The 27,987-nt window shown below is 49.7% G+C and overlaps 1 protein-coding gene across 6 annotated transcripts in view; it reads left to right on the top strand.

Annotated features, from left to right (window-relative positions):
* Nucleotides 1-27,987, top strand: part of LARGE1 (LARGE xylosyl- and glucuronyltransferase 1) — a 439,612-nt gene that overhangs the window by 243,090 nt on the left and 168,535 nt on the right. For all 6 annotated transcript variants that reach the window (XM_037160113.2, XM_053661541.1, XM_053661539.1 and 3 more), the window contains exon 6: nucleotides 12,171-12,342. In XM_037160113.2, the coding sequence (XP_037016008.2) occupies nucleotides 12,171-12,342 (172 nt within the window). The remainder of the gene's footprint in view (nucleotides 1-12,170; nucleotides 12,343-27,987) is intronic.

Below are 27,987 nucleotides of genomic sequence, written 5' to 3' on the forward strand. Positions count from 1 at the left end.
GTCATTAACAATTTTTTCAGTAGGGCGTTAGTGCCCATTCAGCGTCCTCTAGGCGTTGGAGAAACACTGGTTCTGAGAAGGCTCTGGCTTCCCCGGATGCGCTGGCTCCCCCTGTGCTGGAGTGTTCATTCATGCTGAGAGCCGGATACAATAAGTAAAACCTTCACCTTGTCTGATTTTACCCCCTCTTTCCAGGTGTGATGAGCTGCTCTGTCCCAGGAATTCTGGTATGACTATATATAGCTCTCACTGCCTAATGATCATTTTACTATCTTATTTGGGCCCCTTTCCAAAATGATTGAGATTTTTGGAATGAGCTAAATCTGATTTTCAGTCCCAGCTCCTATAATTCTTTAAGATTGTGTTATTTCCTTGATGCCTACTCTATAGGGTTATTGTGTGGCTTAAAAGCTAATATTTGTAAATGGCTTATAGTGTCTGTTACATAATGAACACTCAACAAATGCAGTATCATTATTATCATAAATATAATAATGCTCTTTTTAACTATGATCTCCTAAGAAGTAGGAACGTTTTACATTCATTATTCTTTTCTTAGCAATGGATACCGTTTAGCACACACGGTGAAGGTTTAGATAAGTGAGTCACTTTCAGAATTAGGTGATTTTTTATTTATTTTTTTATTTTTTTGAAGGGGGATTTAGAGAATGAGGAATTCCTTTGATCGGGAACCAAATCCCCAGATGGAAGCGAGGCTTGATGGGATTATCTTGTACCGTTCAGCATCTTCTGTAGTACTTTCTAAGGGTGACATTCCTATCCCATCTGCATTTTCATGCGTGATAAATTCTAAATTGAGACAAGCTAGACAGCCATCCTGACACCTGGTTTCCTTGACAACCCTTCACCTAAATAGTGAGGGTCTGTTATGGGTGGGGTGGGGAATGTCGATAAATTCACAGTCCAACTCAGCCGCAACAAGGTGTCAGCGTTAAAATGTTGGAAGTGGCAGTGAAGGCCTCTGGTTAATGTTTGTTAGATATGTTTGTAAGAACTTAGAAAAGACAGCATCCTTTTGGGGGTGACCAGTAAACAGGGTCACTTTGGCATTTAGCCAGGAGAAACTCCATCATGGACAAGGCTTTCCTTTGGGTCTCTTCACTGCACCAGCAGAGTTTTCGCCTTCCATGTTTTGTGAAAGGAAACAGTTTTTAAACCAACCAGAAATGAATTAAGTGGCACCTCTGGTTCATCCTCCTCAACCCTCCTTATCTGCCGGGGGTTGCCCTCCCATGTATTTAGAATTGCTGAATTGACCTTTGGGGTGATCTCCAAAGCTGGGAACAGGAAAGGCACAGGCAAGCACTTGACCTCCGAAAGATTGCAAAGCCCTCTGGAAATGAAGAGCGCCTCTGTAATGCAGAGCAGCGTGGGGCCTCCTTAATTGCAGCTTCTTAGGATGCCCTCTAGCTGGTTCCCTGCAAAGCACTTGGGGAGAGTGGGAAAGAAGGGATGGGGGGCGGTGAGGAGAGAGTGTGGGCAAAGCGCTCACCAGGTCTCCAGATGACCTGGAGACCACGTCCTGTTTTCTGATTAAATTCAGGAAGACACGAAGAACTACTAGATTCAGCAGATGCTAATAACTGGGTTCAGTTTTTGATTTATTTGTGTGTTTTTTGCACACTTCTCCATTCTGTGGCTGGTTTGGTCTTTTATAATCCTGCAGAGCAAAGTTTCTCAACCTTTTTAAAAAAGCTGGTATCACCTTATCCCCAGGAGTCTTTTTAGATGTATCTTTTTCTAATTGTACTCTCTAATTTGCATCCTCCGTGAGAATTTAATAACAAATCATAGTAATATCCAAGACATTTTTGCCCCACAAGAAACAGTTGTCACACCATTAAGAATGCATGCTGAAGAGTAAATGTATAGTGATAGAGAAATAAAAGCTTTATATTATTGTTTCCTTTCATTTCCTAACAATGATTCTGTCCTTTGGCACTGTGGGCAGCAGTTGAGTGTGCGCATGGGTGTGCACGCATCTGTGTCACTCACTGCTGGTGAAGGGGGTTCCCCTGACTCCAAGTCCTGTGTTCTGTGTAAGTCACATTCTCGCCCCTCAGTCCCCTGCGATATCTTTCAGTGCACACATGCGAAGACCACAGATAAGTACGTTTATGAAAAGCGTTGACGGAACATCCTACCATCTAACCTAGAACTAGAGCAATATCATCCAAAGCCAACTGGACGACTTTTTCATCCCATCACCCTGCCACGTCCAGTCCCCATCAAGATAAACCACCAATGTGATTGCTGTAATAACGCCTTTTGACCTCACCTGTCTGTATGTCTCCCCAAACTATCCTATATGTAGTTCCCTCAAAGCAGTCATCTGGTGTTTGGATGAATGGTAAATAAAGGAGGCAGCTTCGCCCTCCCCATCCCAAGGAATGTTCTCGGTCAGCATCGCCTGTGCACATGCATTATTTTACTTTGTCAAAACGATTTGCCGAGTGCCTCCTGTGTGTCAGACACTGTGCTAAGTGTACATACATAACTGCATACTGCACTCTGTAATATGAAGCCTTGCAGCTTCTAAAAATATTAAGGTCAGGTGACACAGGAGCTAATGCAATTTTCTCCTCGGTGCATTGAAAAATCTATTAGTTAAGGCAGCTATATTTCAGGAAATTAAACCACTGTAACAGTCCAGTTCACAAATCAGAACTCCCAGTGCTTTGAAATGCTTCGTTTCATAACATCAAGTACTGAGGGATGTCCAGGCAGTGCCTAAGTGCTCCAGCGACCCGCCCCCGAGCTTCGCCAGGCTGCATAGAGGACGCTTCTTGCCAGTCACGAGAGAGGAAGGGCTTTTGTCGCCACTGATAGGAGGAGGAATGTGGCTATGGACCTGTGGTCATGTTCCTCTTGATTCACTCTACCTTCATCATTGTTTTAGAATCAATTTTGTTTGTGGAAGATGGTTTCTTAGTGGATTTCTGAATAACGAGCATTTCGGGTGAAAGACAGCAGACTTATTGTAGGCGAGAGTTGTGAGTTCTGAACAAATCGATTGCTGCCCAGTGTAGATTGCTGTCACCTGTGAAGACCAGTGGGGGGGGGCTCCTGCAAGGTTCCCTTCCAAGTGGAAGGTGAGATCCAGGGTGAAGCAAAAGTGGGTTTACAGTTGTTCATATGGAAAACAGTACAATCAATAAATAATGCAAGAATAAAGCCTGCTTTTGTGTAAACCTACTTTTGCTGCACCCTGGATGTAAGTCTGTTCTCCGGCTAATGCTGGTTCCGCAGAATTTCACAGTCCCTGAGCTAGAGCGGCGTTTACCGAAATGAGATTTCTGAGTTTACAAAGAAGGACGGCCAGGAAAACCTTTGTGGCCCCACAGTCGTAAGTCAGCCGTGAGGTGGAGGGTTAGCTGAAGAACTCCTGACTGCCTATCAGCACTGTCTTCCGTTAATCGTTGTGGAAGGTCTCCTCTCCCCATGCATTCAGCTGTGTCAAGTTCAGGTGGGCCCTTTACGTTTGGGCCTCTCTTCTTTCTTGTTTCTGAACAAAAAGCTGGTTGATGATCTAGTATAAATGATTCAGTCGCCAAGCCCTCGGGAAAGCGCAGTGCTTCCTGGATCTCCTACCTTGGTGTTTCTTAGTGTGTGTTCTGGGGACGGCTACCTTAGGGTCACGTGGGGTGTCGATTAACAATATGGATTTCTGGGACCGGCCGCAGACCAGGTGAGTCCTCACCTCTGGGTGTGTGGCCCTGGGACGCTTCATTTCTGTCAGCATCCGCTGAGGTTCTGGTGCCTCTCAGCCGCCTCCTGTTAATCTTTGTCTTTCATGGGTCACGAGAACATGTTCCAGAAGTGAGATTGTGTCTCTTTGCTAATGAAAACCTTTTCATGTCTCCCTGCCGTCTCCATGTCCATTGCTGTGTAGCGTGGCGTGTGGTGGTCTCTGACACCTGACCCTTCCCTACTGTTCCTGGTCCTCACCACCACCGCCAACTCCGAGCTCTACGCACGTCTATCGGACTGTAGTTATTTTGCACACACTTACACGCACGGTTGCTTGTTTATATCCCTGTGTTTCAAATGATGCTACCAGTGCCTCTCCTTTCCTCCTTTTCTCCTAATATTTGAGAAACTCGGTGTCCAATACCAAATGTAATGCTCATGTCCTGCAGACATCTCGAAGGGATTGCTCTCCATCCCCTCCTAACATTCCCTTCAGTCCACATACTTGGACCTGATTGTAATCCAGGTCACATCATATAATTATAGATGTCGTACCTGATTTCCATGACAGCACAATATTCCTCCCCCGCTGGTGTTCACACCCTTGTCTAGCCCCTTCCCACGCCCCCTAGGGCCGGCCTCTGTAACCAGTAAGACATTGAAGAAATGACACCGTGTGCCTTCTGAGGCCACGACATAAAGGACACCCCAGCTTCTCTCTTACTCCCTGTCATGCCCTCACTCCAGGAGAAGGCGGCTGCTGTGTTGTTAAGTTGTTTAAGTAGCCCTGTGGGGTGGCCCACGTGGCAAGGGTCTGAGGCTCCTTGACAGTGAGCACCAACTGCCAGGCATGTGGGACCCCAAGCACCCTGAGGTCTTGGTGGAAGTCTTGGCTGAAACCTCTTGAGAAATCCCAAGCCAGAACCACCCAACTAAAGTGCACCCCAATTCTTGACCCAGGAACTGTGTGAAATAATAAACTATTTTTGCTGTTTTCAGCTGCTGTATTTTGAGGTCACTTGAGGTAATGCAGCATGGGGTAATGAATATCCACTACATGGTGGTCTCCTCAAGAACATCGGACGGGTCTCACTCATCACGGACTCGGGTTCCCCACCCCTCCTCAGCTCCTGACCCACACCAGTGTTCTATATAAATGTTTATTTAAGTGATCCCAACTGACCTGAACAGGAGTTTCTCTTTGCTGGCAAGGATAAATACAATGCGGATGATTTTAGCTAATAGATATGAGTCCCATCTGTTTTGTTGCTTTAAACACCATTAGCAACAACATTAACAATTCAGGACAGTAGCCAGTACTTACATACAGCACCAGAATTCTCACAGTCCTATGCAGCGTGTGCTCTATGGGCGCCTATTTTACAGACGAAAAGACTAAGGTACAGAGAGGTTAAGCTATGGTACTTGCTTAAAGCAGCCCAGGCTAGTGAGCGATGGAGCCAGGACGCAAACCCAGGCAGGCCCCCAAGTGCACACTGTTAACCGGTTTAACAGCTGATACTGAGCCCTTGCCATGTGTCCATGTGCTGTGCCGGGTGCCCTAGTGCTCCTGCCTCCTTTAGTGCTTTTCCGAACCTCGTGTTGTTTTACTTTCTCCACTTTATGGGCGAGAAGACTGCAGTGTAGAGAGATGAACTTGCCTTTACCCAGGTGGTTTGGAGTCAGCCAGTTGGACTCCCAGGCTGGTGTCCCTTCCATGACCCCCTCTCATGGCCGTTTCCAGAGTCCCCGCCCCCACCCAGCACCGCCTCACCCTCCATTGCTCATCAAGGATGTTCTGAACGCACCGGTGCGTTGTCGAGATGACCACTCAGAAACAGCACGAGAGGCAAATGACCTTTCAGGTATGATGCAGCTAGGATGGGTTCATTTTTTTAATTTTTGAAAATATGCCAAGGTGGTTTGTAGTTCACAGGAAAATGTTGAAATGGATAAGAAATCTATTTTGAGCAATTCATATTTCCAGGATGACAGAGCAAAGCTTACAGACTGCAAGTAAAAAAACTCCTCGGGAAGGGAAGGGGACAGTGCATGTTACTAGTACCCCTGCTTTACAGATGAGGAACGAAGGCCCAGAGAGACTCAGAAGTCTGTACCTAATTGCCAGGCAGCACAACTTCCTGATGAGCAGAGATTTGGGTGGGACGGAGGCAGGGGGTGAGTTATGACTAGACGGTAACCCAGAGGGTTTTGAAAAGGCCAAGGGCTTGGCCTTTGTGGCCATCTGAATAGGCCAAGGGCTGTGGGAAGAGAAAAAGAGAGAAACATGTCATTTCAGGGGCAAATGTTTAGGGCTGAGGGCCTGAAAGTTGGGGTGAGGGGAAGGACTCATCTGCAAACTCTAGTACTGTGATAGCAACGCCTGACCTGTCGACGGGTTGGGGGTCTGAGACGGCCCATAGCGAGCTCCCCACAATGCCCGGCACCCAGTAAGCACTCAATAAACTCTAGATCATGTTGTCTATTGTTACCATTCCTGGGGCATCCAACGCGTCCTGAAAATAACGTCTTCCAGTAGAAACAGACAATGTTACCTGATAAAACCAGCCTTTTCCCCAGTCTTGCTCTTGTCTGTCAAAGGTCAGAAACCTGACATCACCCTTGAGACACCAGGTTTCCAGCAGTCACCACCGGTGGGTCCGTGTCCTCTGGCCAACCCTGAGCCTCCATGTCCACGTCACTCCCCTGGTCGGACTTCCCCAGTAGCTTTCCTGTGGACCACCCAGCCTCAGCGAACCCTGGAATCACTCGCAGAACTTGACCTAACCTCCTAAGGAAGTGGAAACTCTGGCCAGGTGACTTTCCCCTTGAGAGCCTTCCCTGACCTCCCCACTTAGAAACCCTTTGAATCTGGGGTGGCCTGTGCCCCTTTACATTAGTGCATCGGGTGGTGGTCTTGAGCACAATTGCCTGTTTGCTAATTAAATCTTAGAGCATGCTGCTTAGCCTAGTTTTAACAGCCATCTCAAGGCTAAGAAGATGTCATGGAAATAAGCCTAACTTTCAGCTTTATTATCGTTTTAATCACATGAACCCTTTGGTGTGTTTATAATGATGAAGGACATAACTAGGCCATGGCCCTGCCAGGGGCTGGCATCTCTATGGGGTATGCGGGGCAAACTGCAAAGTGAGAAACTCTCTGGGTTAGGATTTCTCACCTTCCCTCGGGGGATAGTTTTCTGGCCACTGACCCCATCACTGAGTGTCCCTGGAGGGATTGAAGCCTGCCGTGGGGTGGCAGTGAAATCAGTACCAGTGTGGATTGTACCAAGAGACTGCCCCACAGGGCAGCGTGGGGGACCTGTCTCACCCCCATTTCCTCCTCCGAAGACCAGGGACGTGCTGTACCATTTGGAGACCATCTACCAGAGGAGGTCTCGCATTTCCCGGCAGATCTCAGCTTGTCATTGGGTTAGTCTTGATGTAGAAGCCTAGGAAAAGGGGATAGGTGACTTATTTTGCCCAGCAAAGCCGCGTCCACTCCCAGCTTCCCCTGTGTTGTCAAAGGAACCGTAATTCCTTACTCTTACAAAACTCAAAACCCTGAATCATCTGAGCCTTGGTAGTGTGGACTGCTGTCCACTGGGAGAAGAGGAGTGGTCTATACAGAGGCCCACTGGGCGTCCGCCCAGCTAGGCGATCCTCGTAGCAATTTTGGTGAAGTGTTCTAAGCTCCCATTTTGCAGATGGGAAAACTAAGGCTCGTAGAGGTTCAATAACTTGACTAAAGTCACAAAGCTCATTCACAGTGGAACGGGTACCAAGGCCCAGGCTATGGGGCCCAACCAGCCGTGTTTCTTCTGTTGCACCCTCCTGACCCTGGACTTGAGCAGTTAGTTATGCGTGCTTCTGCTCCTAGCAGCGGAAAAGGTCAGAGGTAGTATTTGAACCCAGGCCTGGCTAACCCTGCAGTCACACACATTCATCAGACTTTTTTTTTTTTTTTTGAGTAATGCCTTGTTACCACAGTAAAAATGACATCATCCCTGCCTCAAGGAGTTCCAGCCAAGAGCTGGAGAGAGACATGGGAAATTAGACCCAGCGTGGCAGCACACTCTGAAGGAGTGAGGGAGACAGCTGGGTCTGGAGCCCGCACGCAGCCTGGGGCAGCAGGGAGGTGGCCACCAGGGGGCGGTGCCTTCCAAATTGAGACGTGAAGGAATCACAGGGTTTGGATGAAGGTGGGGGGAACATTTTATGCTACTTCTAAGAGAATGAGCCATTTATAATACACATATCTGCTTCTTCATGGTCTTTCCTCCCATCGATTCCTTAGTTTCCTTTCTGCATACAAACTCATATGAATGCTTCTCTTACCTCTAATTGTACGCTCCGACTTAACTGATTGTATATTAAGTTGGCGACTTGGGGCCACACGCAGGCCTGGGCTCCTGTTGAGATTAATTTATTCCTGTAGTCCTACCCTTCCGAGATGCATCCGAGTGCCTCACATGTGTGTTAAAAATAAATCCACGAGTCGGGCAATCTAATTAGATGGCTTAACCCAGTGCTCTGTTGTCCAGTCTGCTCCAAGCTCTCCTGCTTCGACAGTAACCAACACAGATGAAGTTAATCAGAGGTCTGATGACATAGCCTGGCTGCAGCGTGGCCGAATGATTGCCAAGCTTCGGTTGCGGCACAGTCTCAGGGGAGAGAAGAAGCCAAGCTGAGCTCCAAAGGCTGGGGCTTTCACGAGGAAGGGTTTATAAAGTCTGCTGGAGGGAAGTCCTCGCAGAGTCCCCAGGCCTCAGATGTGGCCGGCCAGATAGATAACTCCAAAGGAAGGAGGATGTGGTGTGGAGAAAGAACACAGACCTCCTCCTGACAGATTCCAACCATCACTTTGCTTCTTGCTTGCTGCGGGTTGTAGACAAATCACTCACCTTCTCGCACCGTTCGCTCGTCTCTTCGTGTGTTGGTCCACCCATCCACCCCCCACCCACGCCACAGATGTACACGTTGCATCTATTACATGTGAGGTGTTGTGCTTTGATATGGCCATGATTCGACTGATTTAATGGCTGCGCTGGTTGTGGTGGGTTAGCCTCACTCTCTCCCTTCTCCACCCTGCTTTGTACCCCGTGAGGCTGGTGCATAAGGGTCGAATTTCTACACTCACTGGGTTTGTCCTTCGGGTGATCAATGTGTAGGAGGAAAGAGAGGATGAGGTCTCTCCCCCTGTTCTGTCCTGTGGGATTGTCACAGGGAGCCCACGTTCCCCTGCCAAAGGTCACCGCTGCTGTCAGGTGGCTTATTCATATGGCTTTCTTTCTGGGTTCCAGCAGCTGCTGGCCTTGGCCCTTCAGGCCTTGGGTAGTAGCAGCCCCCACTGCTCCCCTCCCTGGGTGCTGCTCAGACCTCGTTAGGCCCCTGAGTTCTGTGTGCACGTCAGTTCTTTATTGTTCTGTTTAACTCAGGTTGTCCAGGTTGAGCGTACTGTTTCTGCCCACACCCTGACCGACACAGCATGCTCAGCGTTTAGAAGAAACTGCCTTTGATAAATGGCAGGAGCTCAGAAAGGCCAAGCAAACTGTCAAAGTTGACACTGTGATTAAGTGACAAGGCCAGAACCCAACTCTGGGTATGCCTGACTCTAGAACCCAAGGTTTCGTGCTGTGTGGTCTTCCCCCACACCCCACCTTCCCTGGGAAGCAGTTCGACAGGCATGGCCACCTCCATAACCTGAAATGAGGAGGGGAAATTGGGCAGCACTTAGGGGCTTACATTCACTGAGGGCCTTTCGTGCACGAAGCACTCAAGTTCTTTAATCTCCCTAAGTTCCACATCAGCCATGTGACATAGGCAGCATCCCCACTTTGTAGGTGAAGAGACTGAGGCTTGCAGAGGTCCGCATCTTTTATGGGGCTGGAGTCCAGACCTCAGCTTTCCCTCCTCCAGGCCGCCCAGGTGCAAGGTGACAGGGGCCACAGCCACTGCATTGAAGATTGTTTTCCTTGAAACTGACACATGATGAACAGTTCGGTCCATCAGTTTATGGAGGTTTTTTCCTGGTCAAAATTACACTCATTTATGCAAAGGACCGTTGTGAAACCGAGAGTAAAGAGTAGCTAACGTGACATTGTCACATGAACCGGAGGTGAAAGCGTCATATGGAGTAGGTTTGAGAGAGGAGTGCCTCCAACGCGTCCTTGTCACGGGGGCCCTTTCTCAGAGCTTTCCTGGATCAGCTTCTGTGTCCCCACCCCCGCCCGGGCTTGGCAGGCCTGAAAAAGACTGCCAGGCTTAGTTTGTCTTTGCAGCAGTTTTAGTTGTCCCTTTAAAAAAGTTGAAAAATAAAGGTTAGTGAAGTCCAGAAAGTATCCAGCCATGTGTGAAAGTTACAGGCATTCATTGAAGCAAATACCACATACCAGAAACACTGTGCACAGGACAATGACACCTCAGTCCCCTTCAAAGCAGGCACCTTGGGACCTCACACAGTTCTCCCAGTCACCATCAGCTGCCCCATCGCATTTTCCTGGATCTCACTGATCATCTGAAATCTCTTTCCTTTCAAAGGTGATTTTAGTTTTGGGAAAAGCCAGAAATTGCAGGGCACCAAATCTGGGCTGTAGGGTGGTTGAGTCACCTGGGAGATTTGATGTTTCACCAAAAAAAATCTACAGCAGACAAGATGCATGAGCAGGTGCATTGTCGTGATGAAGCTGCCAATCACCAGTTGCCAATAGCTGCAGCCTTCTGAGTCATCTGAATAGTTTCCACAAAGGAACATTCAAGCTTAAAATTTGATGCAGATTCGTTCCTCTACTTACCCAGTTCTTCTGAATGCAACGGCCACACAGCACACAAGCTCACTTAACAGTGTCACTACCCCCCACTAACTAGTACAGTGAAGTCGTCATTGTTCACGCATGTGCGTTCCAGTCCATTCTCCTTGGCTGCTGTGTTATATGGATGTCGTACAAACCATTCTCGTTATATCAACAATAGCTGGACTTTTTCTGGACAGGTCTCATGTACACCATCTATCCATCATCTATCTACCTATCACACATCGTGCCAAAACAATCTCCACTGGTAATTTGAGGTCATGCTGGATTTTTTCTTTCCCTGAGTAAATTCGTGTGGCTATGTTCTCGTGTTGTTTGGTTATACATAGAGGTTATTAAGCGAAAGTCATTTCAAAACTTGCGTTTTTTCTTTTAATATCACATGCAAACTACCTTTTAATACACCTTAATCTATACTGTGGATTGTACATTATGCTATCAGTTTCTTGCTTTTAAGTTTGACTCCGATGTTTTAGAACAAGTGTCCTCACAATGGAATTATAAGGGCAGAAGGGATGAGTATTTTGTGGACTCTTGATAAGGTGGCCACATTTTCCCTTGAAGAGCTGTGTGACCAGTGTTAACTTCACAGAAATCAGAAGCTTGCGTGGCTTCCATGCAGACTAGCACACCTCCCCCTGGGACTGACCTTCATGTATGACTTGTACCATGGAAAGCTTTCATCACACGAGTGTTATGTATTATTTCTAGCCTTGACTTTGGGTACCAGGTGGTACCAAGATGTGACTTGCTTTCAACTCTCCCCACCTGTAGGACACTGGTTGTTACAGCAGGTGCACATTTCAGGGGTGGCCCTCCTTGGGCTTATGGGGTGCAGGTATGTGAGAGTATGTGTGGGCGTTTTGTTACCCAGTAAAGAGTTACATGGATAATGACCAGCTTCCCCTCATGTGTTTGTGTGAGAACCAGGAGAAGGCAATAAACTGATTGGTTTAATGGCCACTTTAAAAAATAGATGAGCGTAAGCTTTAATAAAACCTTTAAGTCACAAGTGGCAAACACAAGGCCCACGGGCCGAATCCAGCATTCTACCTTGTTTCTACCCAGTGGCAGCCCCGAGCTCTCACTTAACTGCCAAGGAGTCATTACATGTATACAGTCCTAAAGTTACATTCGGCCCTTTGAAGGCAACCAGGAGGCTCGTGTGGTCCCAGGTGAAAATGAGTTTCATACCCCTGCTTTAAGTAATAATCCTTAATGATGGAAAGAAATGCACCTACCTAGGAAAAAATTTGGTATTGTTTGCAGAAAATATATGTAGTCTGATTCAATTTTTGTACTTTTATTTCTTGCTTTTATGCATATTCTTATATTCTCCAGCAAGCCCATGTAATTTCTGTAATAAAAATATTATTTTGAAAACCCGAGCATAGTGTTTACACATAATATTCTATAAACAAAGCTTTTCTTCTCTCTTGATTCAGAAATGTTTTCTTTCCAAAAAAGCTTCATGTGCCAAACTGCAAATTACGTGAACAAATCTTTAAGAAAATTTTCGTTCATTTATTCAGCCAATTTCTATTGGGCACGTCTTCTGTACCAGGCATTACTGATGATGTTTATGCCCAAAATTAATGTGGCCATTTTTTTCTTTCCCCTCCTCCCTGCCTCCGCCACCCTGTGTAGTCCGAGGTGTCCTGGATCCCCAACAAGCATTATTCTGGGATCTACGGGCTGATGAAGCTCGTCCTGACCAAGACCCTTCCCGCCAACCTGGAGAGGGTCATTGTGCTTGACACGGACATCACCTTTGCCACCGACATCGCAGAGCTGTGGGCTGTGTTCCACAAGTTCAAAGGTAAGGTAGCCCCCTTTTTTTATTGCTGTCTTTGAAGGTGTCGGCATGCCAAGAGTAGTAACTGTCCTTTTAAAAAATGTGAGGCATGACCTCTTAATGAGGGCATGCTAATGAAGCGGGTAAGGAAATACAAGTGCGGCTGGGTATCAGTTCTGTTGGCCTCTGAGAAGCCTGAAACTGGAATTTGCATTTCTGTAGTAAACAGAGAGGTAAGGTCTGGATGTGTTCATAGAAAGAACCCAATTTGGGTCGCTCTGTGAGAGATAAATATCAAATGTGAATCTCTGTATGCAGATAATTGAGTGTTGATTTACTTGTGTAGAGACACACATTTATTGCATTTCTCCTTTTATCAAATGATACTTTGATTGCAGAGAGAGCCTGCGAGGTGGTGAAGATGAGTATTGATTATAGAGTGTTTGGAAAGGTTCTTACAGCTTTTGCTTTCATTCACGTTGTGGTTTCTTATTTTAAACTGGTGTGTATGTTCAGCTTTACAAGAGGTTCCTTGTAGTCTGGTGAGTTTCTTCTCAGCTGAGCTGTAGCTCCTGCCACTGCCCCAGCGTGTGTGAGCATCGGCGGGAAACTGTGAGCACTCAGGTGTGCTGAGCCCTGAGCGCAGGGAGGACAGGTCGGCCTGCGTCTCGGCTATTGTTGCAACTCCCTCCTCCCAGGGGGCGTCCTGAAATTGCCATATTTTAAATATTCTCCTATATTTTAGACAAAAACAACAAGAAGTTTGGTGACGAGATTTTTTTATTTTTTAGTTTTCTTTTTAATAATGCACCCTGGCTTCTGGGTTTCAATTTTCTCCTGCCTCTTCTATACCTCATGTCCTGTGAAGATGAGATACCACTTAGTGCTTTTAAGTGACAGCATTTTCACAAATCACAGGCTCTTCGAGTTGGTCCGTTTCTATCCTTGGGAAGGAGAATGAAGCCCTCGCCTGCTCTGGGGTCTGCCTGCTTCCTTCCTGGGGCCTCTTAGGTGTGGGCCAGTGGGAAACGTTTCCTCAACACGTCCAGTGGGAGACACTCCGACCCTCAGACTCTTTCCCTTGCTGAGATCAAAACCGACTTCCTTTACCCAAGTCAGCAGGGACCCTAATACAATCTCATGTAGCCCAAGTGCTGAAACTGAGTGGGCCTCGGCTTTCCGATCTCTTCTTCACGGAAGGCTTGGATCTGTCCACTTCACAGCTAAACCAAGGCTTGGGATGCAGGGTTGTGCCGGGTTGAGAGCAGAACACACGTGTGTTGTCTTCGGTATGTGTCTCTTTGCCAGTTCCCTGATCATTTCTGCTTGTTTTTCTGATCTAACTGAACTCACTGGGGGGCAGCTATTTTAATAATTAGGTTGTATTTTACTCATATATTGATGCCCATGTTCAGTATACAGTGATGTATGTACTCAACAGGCACTTTCTGCGTCCCTGCTGGGTGTCGGGCAGTGTGCTGACGCAATGAAGGGACTGGGAATGACCACCTCTCCTGGAGGGAGTCAGAGCAGGCATCTGGGAGGGCCTCATGGAGGAGGTGACCGGCCTTGTGCTCTGTGCTGCCAGATCGGAATTAGTGATCGTGTGCAGTGGATGCCTGTACTTCCCTTTGGGAAGAGAGGACGCATTACCCCAGTGCTGGGAGAGCTGCCTTCAGATGGCCCGCACCTACGGGCCTTGTTTAGGGGTGGCCTCAGGTGAGAAGAGGCACCTGCCTGTGGCCTCGCCCCCTTCCTGGGGCTTCCCCATCACACAGTGACTGAAGAATGGAGAGTTTTTCAGGGTCAGCTGCAGTGCTCCCTTGAGACTGTCTTGCAGCCAGGTTCCTCCCTCTGCCCGGTCCTGCCTTTGCCCCTTAGCTTTCACAGGTGTTGATCCATCCCAACTGCCCCCCCTACACGCCCCCGTGTATGCTGACGCCCACGCCAGCATCGGCTCCCCGGGCAATTCCACCTGCAGCCTGCATTTACAGCTACAAGTCTCCCTTGGATAATAAGCGAACGCAGTAAAATCACCGGAACAGGTGATATAATTTTACTAATTACAGCTAGGAAAGCAATAGTTTTTCCTGGCCCAGCTAGGACCTGCCGTGGACCAAGTGGGGTTCTGCCACCAACAACAACACTCGTAAAACCGTGGTATTGAGTCCCAGTATCGTCTGTACAGGGGGAGGCTGCCCCAGGGATTTGGATTTGGTGGGCTCTGCGATTCAAGGTCATTCCTGGAGCAGAGCAGAGTGTGTGGGCCAAGGTCAGGACGGAGATGGGGCTGCGTTTTATTTGTTCATTCTTTCACAGATTGATTTCTAGCACTTGTCAAGCCCGCACTGTGCAGAGGAGTATGTCTGACAGTGCCGTTACCTAAAACTGTCGGACACGTGGCCCCGGCCTTCCAGGAGCTCGCGGGCGAGGCAGACTGCATTTTTATCTCCTGGCAGCCACGGAGGGTAAAACACATCTGAGGTTTCCTCAGGCTCGCCCTAGCTTTTCCAGGAAAATACGGAGGCTAAAAAGAAAATAAACAAGCTCTTTTCTTCTCCATATGGCACTCTTTCGTGCAGGTTTGTGGGGGGGTTCAGTTTTGCTTTTCTAAACTGGACCAATTAGAAGCCAGGTCATGGAACCGAAAGAAAGGCCCTTCAGACAGACTTGTAAACGGAGAACATTCTGATCCATCTCATGAAGGCAATTGCTGTTGACATCTTTCACTGTAAACATTTTGAGTGACATTGATGCAATTAGGCCTTGTTAATTTAGCTCCGTTGCAGAACAGCTTGTTACCTGGGGCTGGAGTGCTCCTTAGGCTCACATCCCGTACACCCTTGACTCCTTAGTGAGGCCACAAAATCTCCCTCACCTGTGTTCACTGTATGGAGCATCCAGTAAAAAGCCTTTCTGTGGGACCCACTCCCAGCCTCTACCACCCCCAGCTTGGAGGGTGCCCCTTGGGGACGTCCACATACTCCCCAACCCTGACTTCCGCTAACTGGAGAATGCCCCTCTTCACGTCGGCTGCCTGCATCCTTATTGAGTCTGCTCCGGCCGGCGGAGGTGTTTTCAGAGCCACTAATTCTCAGCAGAAAGGCCCCGACATGCCGCTGATGGCTGGAACTAGGAGTTGCCCGTTCAATCATACTGACTGAGCTCACTAGGTGCCACATCGTTTTTCTGACTATTGGGAATGTTGCAAGAATAAAGCAAGCCCGATTCCTACCCCACCGGAGTGCACATTTGAGTTGGGGAGATACACAACGAACAAATGAGTGAGTGAGTGAAACATACAGCACAGTAGACAGTGATCGGTGCCCCTGAGGGAATTAGAGAAAGGAGATGGGGGATGCACGTGTGCACAGACGTATGTTTTAATATTCAGATACTGTGGTAGCGGGAGGTCTCACAAGAGAGGTGGCGTTTAAGCAAAAACCTGAAGGAGGTAACAAAGCAAGTATAGAAAGCAAGCATGCCAGGGGCTAGCAGAGCGGAATAGTGTCCTGGGCACGTGGAACAGCAGGGTAAAGTTTCAGAAGCCATGCAGCTTGGCTTGTTAGGGGAACAGGAAGGAGGCCAGAACAGAGAAGAGTAAGCCCGGGAGAGGGTGGGATTGGCAAGGTCAGATCATGGGGTTGCATTGGTGGGGCCTGGGGGGATTTTGTCTCTCCTTTCAGTGATACAAGAAGCCATTATCCGGCTTGGAGCAGGAGTGACAGGATCTGATTTATGTTTTTAATGCACGGTACTGGCTGCCCTGTGGGAGGGAGTGAGAGGAAGCCAGGAAGCCATTGAGGAGGCCACTGTATCCACCAGGGGAGAGCTTGCTGCCTCAGTCCTGCAGGGGTCAGTAAAGGTGAAAGACGTGGCCGTATCAGGGTGCGGGAGGAGAGAGTGATGGGAATTGCAGACGCCCAGGTGGCGAGAGGGGTGTGGTTGCACCGCTGAGGGGTGGGGGAGGAGGGGTGGCTGCCCAAGGAGCAGCTTGTGGGAAAAAAGCAGGAGCTCTCTTTGGGGTTCTTCACTCTGAAACACCTACTATGGTCCCCCCATGGACACGGGAAGGAGGCAGGAAGATAAATGAGCATTTGTAAAGCACAGGGAAAATAACAAATAGTTCTTAAGTGTTTCTCCTGTCCCAGGCACCAGGCTAGAAACTTTGCACGTTTAAAAAGCAAAATTAAGCGAGCCCAAGAGAGGTTAAATAACTTTTTATTCTCTGAGAGCTATTGCACAGCACAGCTGAACCCCAAACTTTTGGCTCTGGTGTCTATGTTCTTCCTGCCACTACCTGCCCCCCGCTCCGGGTTTTCTAGTGTGTGTGTGGGGGGGGGGGCTTGACCTGTCATTCAGGTGTGACCACTGATTCTGTTTACCCACAACCCTTTAGCGCGGTAGTTTTACTGCACAAAAAATTGGAAATTATATCTGCTCTTAGCCATCTGGGGAAGCCGTTTTAAAGGCATAGCATGAATAATACATAGTCAGCCCTGGCCAGATGGTTCATTTGGTTGGAGCATCGTCCCGTATACCGAAACGTTACAGAATCTGTCCCTGGAACATACGGGAGGCAACCAATCCGTCTCCCCCCTCCCTCTCTCTCCCTGTCTTTAAAAGTGAACATAATCTCAGGTGAGGAATGAGTAAGTCAATAAACACAACCATAATTTGGAGCTGTTGGAAGAAAGCCATGCTAAATATTCAAGATGGCGTCGTCGGGGACAAAGGCCTTCCCTGTGGGAAGCCCATCCTGCCCTAAAGTAACGTTCTGGCCCCCAAACTGGTCACACTGTCCAGCCCTGGTGGGCCTTCGTCCACTGTCCCTCACGGGGCCCTCGTGGGTGGGTGGGTGGGTCACGCCAGTGGGTGTTTTTAGGAACCTCTCAGATGCACCATGGACTGATTGTAGCTGACATTCTTAAGTGCTTTACTCTGTGCCAACTACTCTCCGAAGCCTTTTATGGATAAACTCATTCAATCCTCACAACGTTCCCCCGAAGTAATTACTGTTAATGTTCCTGTTTGAAAGTTCTGGGAACCCGTGTTCAGGAGGCTGAGCCGCTTGCCCTGTGGTTCAGCTCTTATGTCGTGGAACTGGCATTTGAACTCAGCATGTCCAAGTCCAAATCCACTATCGCTGCCTACACCACACCCTGCACTCCTCAGAATGCGAGATGGTGCAGCCTAGCGTCTCTGTGGGGAGACCAGCGTTAGGTATAGTAGGAAAGGACTCCACACGGCCTTGTAAACCACCACGCAGAGGGCACTGCCGAGGTGGTCCAGGCCTCCCGAACACAGGGGCAAACAGACGCGGACAGAAGTGTGGCTTCCCCAGGGTTTGAGCAATAAAACCTCGGTTTCCAGAATGTGGCCCTGATGTGACTTCCCAGAACACCACGTCTGAAGCAGCTCCACCCCCCAGGAGCGCTCTCTGTGTACTCAGAATGGCTTGTCTGAATGAGCCCCAGTCGGGGCTCACCCAGTGACCTGCGACCATGGTCCAGGTGACCTAACTTCTGGGCCCCAGGTGGACTACGAACTGTGCCAACAGGGTCCCTGTGAGTGATGCACAAGATAATGTGCATTGCTTTTCCCATGTTGGGTTTTCTCTAAGAACTCTCGCCAGAAGTGCAGAATAACAGGGACATCGTTAGCATGTCTGCTCTGTCACCTTGCAGCTCGGTCCACAAAGCCGCGAGGGGCTGGGGCGGCAGTCAGTGTGGAATAATGGAAGAAGGCTGCATAGGAGGGACCTGGAGAGGATTACTTTAGAAAATATATTTGCAGAACTTTGGTGATTATAATCACTTGCCTTGAAGGAGTTTTTACACACGTCGTTTCTTCAGGTTTGTCTTTGTGCTTCCCTTGCCTGGCTCGGCCCTCGTCTCTTCCCCTCTCCACTGCCCCCACCCACCCCCGTCTTTATCTCTCAGTCTCTTGGTGGAACTGGTGGAGTGGGAGGAGCTCTGCTGGGGAAGACACCAAGTTTCAAACCCCTGCTGGCATGCTACCCGTGGGGTGACTGTGGGGTGCTCATTTAACCCCTTTCTACCCAGCTCCCTGTAGAAAGAAAAGGCCGACATCTCTCTGCGGTCGTGTGAGGTCCGGGAGGCGATGCAATGATGCTGGTGCAGGGAGTTCCCTTCTCCCTACTTCCTCCTCTCCCGTGTCTGTCTGTCCCCATCACATGTGTCCCTTCTCCTTTGACTTCCAACCCCTCTTTCCTCCCTTCACAGGAAGCTCTATGTCTCCCTTCTCTCCCCTTCACTGTTATGAAAAGAACCCAGAGAGACCCGGTGCCCTCGCGCCTGTCGGATTTCCCTGATTAGCACCACTGCCCGTCCTCAGCCAGGCCTGGCGCGGCCTCTCCAGGCTCCTGCCAACAGGGCCACACCCAGCACCCACCTGCTCCTGGTGGGTCCCGAGCTTGAGGGACTGCTTTGCCGCAGGGAAGGAAAGCAGAAATTTTAAAAGATGGGAATTCTCACATAAAGCACTCCACGGTGGCTCCCCGCCTGTGTCTGCAGGTGGGCGTCTGGCATTCCGCTGGGAAGCGGGCGGCTGGGCCCTCGGTCTTTGCCCTCGTGGTGAGGTTGTGATGAAAGCCCGGGTGTCGCCTTTTCATCTGCCTGCGCCGTGGTTTCAAACGCTCTCCTGCACTGTTCCTACTGATGTTTTCAACGTCTCATTGCGAATTGCTTTTCCTCTTGGGAAATTCTGACGCCCGTTATTTTGTTTCATCCTCCTCCCCCATACCCACCCCCCGCCCACCCCAGGGTGCCCTCCATTCAGAATCTGGAACCCAGCCCTCAGACTCTCTCATGGGGTGTCCTCAGTTCTCCCATCCGACAAGCCAAGATGCTGGCCCCTGGGGGAACAGCAAGCATTTTCTTCCTGGCAAACTTGGTGGAGAGGTTTTAATTATTTTCAGATTAACTTTGAAGTAGATCTGCCTTCTCTTACTATGTTAGAAACATCGTTCAACTTCCCTAAGCCTTTTTTTACTGTTGTTCTACAAAAACGGGGGAATGATACATTAATAACTCCCCTAGAGGCTTTATTTTGGTGGTAAGTCAAGAAACGGCTCTGCATTGCATAGTGCTTAATAAATGACACTTCCCCTTTTTTTCTTTCTCCATCTTTTTCTTCTTCAGCCTGAAACTCCTGAGAGATACGGGGACAGAAGCCTGCCTGCTTCCCTCCCTACCCACTTCCCTGACCCCCTTCTCCTCGCCCCCTCAGCCCTGCCCCCCACATTCATTCCTCACTCCTTCTTTCATGAAGCTGTTATCTTTTGAGCCCATGGACATGCCCTAGACCCTGGGCAGAGAGTAGTAGTAATGCTGACGTCTATGAACTGCTTCCTGTGTGTCAGGCATGGGGCATTCTCACGCAGCCTTTACCTGTCTTCTCTGGGTCAAAGGGCAGGTCAGCGGCAGGCCTGGATCGAAGGTGGGCAGAGCCCAGGCTGACCCCTGGGCCTGTGCTGTTAGCCACTAGATCCTGGGCCCAACTGGACACACAGTTAAATTAAAGTGCAGAGGGGACCAGAGTCCCGTTTTAGGGAAAGCAGCCCTGGTCAGGCGGGTTGGGAGTGTCTTGGGAGTGTCGGGAAGGTGTCTAAAGGGCAGAGCCCTGCCAGCCGTAACCTCTGTGGTCCCACTTGGAGGGGGTGCCGTGGGCACAGGCCTGAGGCCCAGGGGGAGTTTGTGTCTCTGCAGACACAAACTCTGAAAGGAGCACAAAACCTGCTCCTCACACAAGCCAGGCAGGCTCCCGCCTCTGGTCCTTCGCTCTGATGACCCCTCTGCCAGGAACGCCTTTCTTTCCCCCTGTCTCTCCCTCACCTGCTGCTGTAACTGACGTCTTTCAAGTCTTTGCTCAGATCTCAGCTTCGTAGTGAGTTTCATCCTGCAGCCCAGACACCGTATGTCCTGCTCTCCCTGCTTTCATTTCTTTAAAAATAAATAGCCCTCATCACCTTCTAATTAGTTTATAATCACTTATCGAGACACCTGCTCTGCCTGGCCAGGAAGCAGCACAGACCCAGGCACCCGGGGCGCGGCAGCCTCACCTGGGTTCTGTGCATCTCTCCTGCTGATGCCTCAACCCCAAGAGGGCGGAGAACTCGCGGTCTTGTTCCTGATATATTCCCAGCAGCTAGAACTGTGACAGAGAGAGGGTGCTCAGTAAGTATTTGCTGAATAAGCAAACAAAGAAAGCATGTGATTGGTGATTTGAGGAGGGGGAAATAATGCACAGGAAGTACGAAGGGTTTTCTGAGTTCCGGCCTGAGGTTTACCCGGAAGTAGTTGAAAGATGGCGCAGCGTTTCAGGTTCAGAGAGTCCGATGCAGGTTTTCAGATCAGCACAGAGCCCTCTGGCTGCGGTATGGAAGCTGATCTGGGAGCCGCAGCAGGAAACCAGCACCTTGAAAGAAAGGTTTGGCAAAAGGTAGGAGGCTGGCTACTGCACAGGTCCAAGCAAGCTGTGGCAGTGGCCCGTGTGAGGCAGGATACTGCCACTTGGGGTCCAGCAAAGGACAGGGAGTAGCCGTGAACCGAAAGCGGCCCGGTTGGCACTGGGTGACAGTTCCGTTGTGAACATGTGGAGACGGGGCAGAAGGGCCTGTATCTTCATTAAAGAGGTCTGGGCCGGAGAGATCTTCCAGTGCATTCTTTCTGGAACTAAAAGAACAGCTTTCTGGTATTAAAACACATGTTCTCACGCAGTTATCACAGTTTCCTCTTCTGGACGTTTAGTGACGTCCCATTGCAGAGCCCAGGGGCCGTGACCCTGTGAGTCCTGGTCCTGGAGGGAGGGCGGCCCGGTTTGCTGCCTCCAGCAGGCGGCGGAGCAGGGAGCGCAGACCGTCTGAGCAGGTGCGAAGGCTGGGTGAGGCTGTGTCCTGTCATCTCGGATCTCCGACATGGGGCTTTCACGTGGTGCAGTTTCTGAAACTGATGTGACTTACGGAAGCAACCTGACAGATGGTCTTTTTCTTGTGGAAAATGTTTTGATATATCCAGCAATCAGTGGCCTCTCAGAATCCAGAGAGTGTGGTGTTGTTTTTTTTGTAAGTATTATTTCTCTGTTTGATCCTTTTATCTGGGGAAGAGCCAGGGAGGGTAGTGAGATTGAGGGAGGAGGGAGCCGAATCAGGACGCTGATTAGGTCAGTATAAAAGAATTGGGGGGAGGGTCTCAGCAGGACACTCCTTGGTTACCTTCTATTTGTATGACCACAGGGCCCTCAGACATTGGTGCTCTTGCTATTTTTGGTAAATAAGCACTTGTTTCTCACATGTCAGAATGGGTACCCTCTCCTGATGGGCCCTCCCCTTGTGGAGAGCAACTGCTTGTTTCCTGAAAGGGAATCTTTACAACACATGTGTGGGCATGGAGAGAAGGGAGGTCAGGGGACACAGAACGGAAGCACGTTAGGGTTTTTTACTTAATTTCAGGAGCAGGAGTTGAAAGTGTAAGCTTTATACCCAGAGCGCAGAGTGCTACTCTGCCCAGAAGTCTCTGTCATTCAGACATTCAGTAACTGTTTGTGGAATACCTTCTTGATACCAGATGTGCAAGTTACACTCTCTAACGTTCCATCCATTAGAAATTCATGTGACTAAATCATCCTTCTTTGGGAAAATCAGATACTTCTGGGAACATTTCGGGCCCGCTTGCCATTAGTGTGAGTTATTTAGCTTGACTGCTTTCTGACATTTGCTGCTATCAGCTGCCCTGAGTCAGGGCAACTTGGACTGTGACCTTAGTTACTGTGGATGCGCAGAAGGGACAGAGCTATCCTGTGTCATTCTGAGCAAAAGGAGGGTCAGAGAGCAGGTTGGGACCAAAGAAAGGCATGAGGGACTCAGCGGGGGTGACAGAGACGGGTGCAGAACGGAGTGGGGGCAGGGAAGAAGCAAACACCTGCTGAATGACTGTTTGGTGACGAGGACAAAGATTCGTCAGACTCAGGGTTACTGAACTCACCCTGGGCGTGCCAGGATCCTGCATCTGGCGACTCCATCTTTAGAATCATGCACTCAGTACAGAAGCCATTTTTTTGTCACAGGGGCCTTCCACGCACTGTAATTCTATTCGTGGTCTATGTGAGCAACACACCTCATTGGGTGAATGGGCGTGTGAGAGCCAAGCAGTAACCCGATGACCGTTTACAGCCCCGTTCTTTGGACTCGTAATTCTGAGTCGCAAGGTAGGCGCTCAGTATCAGAATTACCTGCTGGAGCTTTTCCGATTGGTCCGTGCCCATCACCCAACCACCTGGACACCGCCGATGACTTGAGAATCAGTGTTTCCGCTCAGGGTCTCTCCACCTGGGCACTCCCGCCGTTGGGGCTGCATAACTCTTCCTTATGCGTGGCTGTCCCATGCAGTGAAGCACGGTCAGCCTTGTCCCTGGCCTCTCTGCCCAGCAGCACCCCCTCCCCCAGTTGTCACAACCACCATGTCAAGGCGTCACTACGTGTCCCCCATGGGCACAGTCTTTCCCTGTCGAACACCACTTCCTTAGTGGCCCCTCGTTCACGATGGAAGTCCACCGTGGCTGTCAGGTTCAGGTGGTAGTTTTAAGCGGTTGGTGAGGAAATGAACTCATGTATCGTTTCATAACTTGGGGAGCCCCCAACCATGTGCTATTTTCATGCCCTGGGTTTAGGCTCCTAGTGGGTGTGCTTCAGATATCCTTTATTTCATTTTGTTTTATTTTATTTTAGAGCAGGGGAGGGAGGGAGAAAGAGAAGGAGAGAAACATCAGTGTGAGAGAGAAACATCAATCAGTTGCCAGTTGCTTCTCCTGCACACCTTGGCTGGAAACTGAACCTGCAACCCAGGCATGTGCGATGACTGAGAATCAAACCAGCGGCTTCTCACTTTTGGGGATGATGCCCAACCCAGGCACATCAGTCAGGGAATCCTTATTCCCTTTGATTGTATCCTACATTAGCCTCACAGATGCTCACACTGTGAAGTTTTTATTCTAGAGCCACAGACAGTGGCACATCCAGTAGCGAAGTTCCTCTTTCTGGTGATAAATAAATGCATTCCTTTCCCTGAACCTGGAAGGATCTGTGATACCGAGGGAAAGTGGGATTGAATTAACCAGACTCAGAAGTGTCCGCCTCCACAGAGGGCCACGGACTCGGTGTGAACCCGCTGGAGTTTATGAGCTTTCCTCGAAACGACAAGAGGGACCACCTTGCTGCTCATCTGTGCTGTCCTGAAGGGGGGAAACCAGCGCATGTCATTCTGGGACCAGCACAAGGACAGTTTTTTTTCCCCTCCTAAGTGCATATACATAGATTATTAGCAGCATCGAATACATGACAAGGACGGACGAGGCCTGTCCAGGAAGACGAATGGCTGCTCTCTTCTCGGCGCAGTGCGTGGGGCCTGCCCATCTGGAAGAGCGCCGTGGGCAGAGCTGTGCGTGCAGACTCCTTATTGAGATGGATGGAGGGGCCCTCAGAGGGAGCACCGGCAGCCAGTGCGGGACCAGGTGGAATTACCAGCTTCCTTAGAAGCAAGAAGACCCTTTGTTTCTCCTATTCACAACCGTCTCCATTAGAAAAGGAAGCTCCGGTTTCCTTGTTTGCCGCTGGATGGGTGACGTAGGGACAGAGAAACATGACAGTTGGGGGCCTCTCCTCTTCTCTGCTCAGATGTCCAAAGAGACCTCATGTTGTATCTCATGGGAGCAAAACATCGTATAAGATTAAAAGGCAGATTCCTTCAATCCAGCCAACAATCCTCTTTTTCCTTTTAAAAAGATGTGGTATTAGACTGGAAGGAAAGAGGCAGCCATGAAAGGTTAGGAGGAGTGGGGAGGCGGGATGGAGGGCAGGGTTAGTTGGCTGAGATGGAACTTACTTTTTTTTCTTAGTGAGCTTTAAAATTATGGAACAGTTTTTGACTTACAGCAAAATTACAACAACAGTACAGAGTCCCCATAGACCTTGTACCCCATTTCCCGTATTATATCGTTACGGCACATTTTGGGGGGACTTGCTTTTACAGATGCTGGTGCAGTCCAGACCGCGCATGTCGTCTCGATGTCCTGCCTATATCAGCTCCTTGCATCTGCACAGCAGTCCTGACACGTGCACAGTCCAGCCCCTGTTTTACACAGGGGGGTGCTCTAATGCTTAAACAGGTTAAAGAGTAAACCCCAGTCACCCAGCGAGTCAGTGGCAGGCCAGGACCACAGCCTGCCTTTCCTCTCTCCATTCCATCCGCAGGTTTTTAGGGACCGCTCCCCCATCAGTCTCTGAGTCCATCCCGAGCTGTAAGGATGGATGAGGTGGCACGCCGGGCCTCGTGGAGATGCCGTTCAGGTGGGGCACTCAGAAGGGCAAATAACACCAAGAAAGGAGTGTTGGAGACCAGGGGGCGTGTACCAGCACAGTGGTGTCACTATGGCGTTCCTCATTAGCTTGTCTGGGGACTGGGAAGACCATCCCATGATAGAACATAAGTTGGTCTTACGGATTGACCAAAGATGTGGAAAAAGGGGACAGGCCATTCCAGGCAGGAAAAGAGAAAGGACCAAAGTCGCAGAGACATGAAACAGCATGGTAGGTTGCCCAGACCTCAGGGGGCTCCCTGTGACTGGTGGGTTTCACAGCCGGTATTGGGGAGGGTGGGGGGGCAGGTGATAGAAGATTGGGAAGTAGCGGGAAGCCGGATGATGGGGGTGGGGGGTGTCCGCCGTGGCGTGCCACACCAAGGGGTCTGCGCTTCTCCGGAAGATGATGAGAGTCTGATAACAGTCCCTGGTCGGACTGCACACACTAGTCCTGTGCAGAAGGTGTTTGTGCTGCAGCGGTGGAGGGGGTTGGCTGGTGTAGAACCCCAGACAGAGTGCGGGTTGATGGCCGGGTCAGTCATGCAGGACAGAAATGATGGCTGCCCGAGCTGAGGTAGAGGCGGGTGCAGCAGCATCTATTACAAATGAATGGCCAGGTAACTGGCATTGTGTGGCAAAAGAGAGCAAAGATTTGTAGATGACCCTTATTCCTCAGTTTAGCAGATCGGGTGGGGAATACAAGAGGAGGCATAGAGTTAGAGTGAGAAAGTGATTTGGTGGTGGTGGTGGTTGTGATGAGGATTTAACTACAGCAAATGCTTCTCCATAATATACAGTATTGGTCCTCCACTCCGGTAGAAGTTCTGATTTGCATGCTGGGCATTCGCATGTCTCCCTCCCAAACAGAATATCTCTTTTTCTTCTGAAAACCATGCCTCTCCTTGTCTCATGGGTTTTCGGTGTACATAAGGGGTACAGAGATACAGGGACATGACCCAGTCCCAGCCAGCAACAGTTTCACAGCCATCTCTGTGGCCCTGGTGATCGGTCTGGGGAGGGGAGGTCATGTGATCCAAGCTGAGCCAATCAGAATGAAGGAGCCTTAAGCCAGGGATGTTTGCTGCAGCTTCTGGGAAGGATTTTCTAGTTCAGCTGCTAAACTGTGAGGAGGTGAGACCGGAACCTCCACTAGGCATGCTGCCATTGTGCCAGAGGTCCCGGAGACCACTCCTAGACTCGGTGGTTTGCTGCGAGGGCTCAGCATGAGTCATCCTCGTGGCTACCACTTATTAAAGCAAAAGTACATAAAGCAAAATCAACCCAGGAAAGTCAGCAATGGGTGGAGCCCCGAGGTGGTCAGTCTCCAGCTTCCAGGATCCTCTCCCAGGGCAGCCACGCTGACTTCCTCCAGCAGCAAGTTGTGGCAACATGTGCCAAATGCCGCCCACCCAGGACGCTCATCAGCAGCTCACACCCAGGGCTCTGACTGGGGGCTGCCCATGGAGGCACCCCTTCCTAGCATAGAGCAGGATTGCAGACTCCTGGAAGGCGCCTATCATGACATTTGCAAGACAACGTGGACACGGGGGGCCACTCTCACAGGAAGGAGTGGGGGCCTTCCTGGAAGCCGAGTTTGCACGTGCCAGCCAAGGGCCGACTCGGCAGGCAGCCTTCCTGAGGCCAGCCGGCACAGGCTCTGTCCCTCACAGCCGCACCGACCGAGGGCCAGCACGCACGTCCTAGGGCCCGACCAGAGAGACGTCTCTGTGCTTGAAGCAAAATTTCCCGTCTTCAGTGTCTTGAGTCGTTTGAAATTTCTGTCGCTCACACCCTTGAGAAGCACGCTGGCTAAAAGGACCCGTTCTAAATAAACAAAGTGTTCTCTTTTAACTTCTTTCCTACACGCCCCTTTCTTCTTTTCCCAGCTCACATGGAGGGGCTCCTCCTTGGTGACCAGGGCTGACCTCCGAGGGACCGTGGTAACTTTTTGGTACCTGGGTAAATTTTCTTCAGCATTTTAGAGCTTTATTCTGTCTAGGTGGAAAAGGTAGATTTAGGGGCCTATTTACCCACGAGTGTGACCTGAATTAAAAGTTTGACCTAGCTGAATGTCTCCTTGATCTTCCCTTTATAAATTACTCTTCCCGGAGAACTTGGCCGCTGCTCGTGCTAAATAGCGCCTCCAGCTTGGGCTCTGTCCTGGGCTTTCTTCCTTGTTTGGCCTAATTAACTGTGCCATTATTCAAGCAGATGAGGTGTGTGCCTTCCCAGGACATCAATTAAAAAAGAAGCCAGTGTTTGTCAAAGTAGAAAGGTGACACGTTGGAAGATAAATATTCTTCGTGGTCTTGTACAGAAGCGGTAGGAAGTGAAGGAGGTTCCTTAGCAGCTTCACTGAGATGCCTGCACGTGGGGAAAATGAGCTGGGAGGGACCTTACGGAATGTGAGCTAGTTCAGCGCTTTCTGTTGGTACAGGTAGGAGAAGGCCCAGAAGGTCTTCGGTTTGTGTAACGCAGGTCTCGGTCCATCTACCTCTTTGACCCAAGGGTAGGTTTTTGTTCAGTGACTGTTAATTGAGCAACTGGTGAAAGAATGAATTAACCTGTAAAATAAATGGCTTTGACGGGGAGATCTCTGCTCCCACCAGGTTCCTGAGTCTTACACAGATTTACACTGTCAGAGGCAGAGTCAGAAGCTTCTGAAGTCAGAGTCCCTTTGAAGCCTCTGTTACCCTCACACTCTGCATTTATCTGCCAGTAAATCCTATGGACTCCGGCTTCAAGGGATAACCCAATCGCAGCCCAGTAGATGCTAAAAATCAGTTATTAAATAAACAGAACGAGGTATTCAGCTTCCGCAGCTCTGAATTCCACAGTCTCTCATTTTCCTCATCAGCCCCTGTGGCAAGTCACAGGAGCCCTGGAGTCACCGGGAGACTTGGACGCTGAGATTATATCCAGGCATGGAAACCGTCTCAACCAGATAAAGTCAGCCCCCGGCACAGGTTCCCAAGAGAACTCAGGTATCCTGAGAGTGAACGGTGACCTGCTGGCTCAGCCCAGCCCAAATCTCAAAACATGACATTTGCCTTCCAAGTGCTTGCCGCTTCCCGGCGCTTGTCCCTGGAGAGAGGGTGCAGGGGGAGGCGGGCTTTCAAATACCTCTTAATGCTTTTCACGGAAGCACCCAGTGTTCAGCGTTAGTGTTGGTTTCTCTGCCATAGGTGTGTGGACATGCACAGAGAGCCCATGACATCAGCAATTTCTTTTTTACTTTGGGGAAGACAATATTTGGAAGAGAATTCCAGATGGAACAAGGGGCAGGCAGCAGGA

Source organism: Artibeus jamaicensis, unplaced genomic scaffold, assembly GCF_021234435.1.
Source record: "Artibeus jamaicensis isolate MK-2021 breed Jamaican fruit bat unplaced genomic scaffold, CSHL_Jam_final contig_233, whole genome shotgun sequence".
Taxonomy (NCBI): Eukaryota; Metazoa; Chordata; class Mammalia; order Chiroptera; family Phyllostomidae; genus Artibeus; species Artibeus jamaicensis.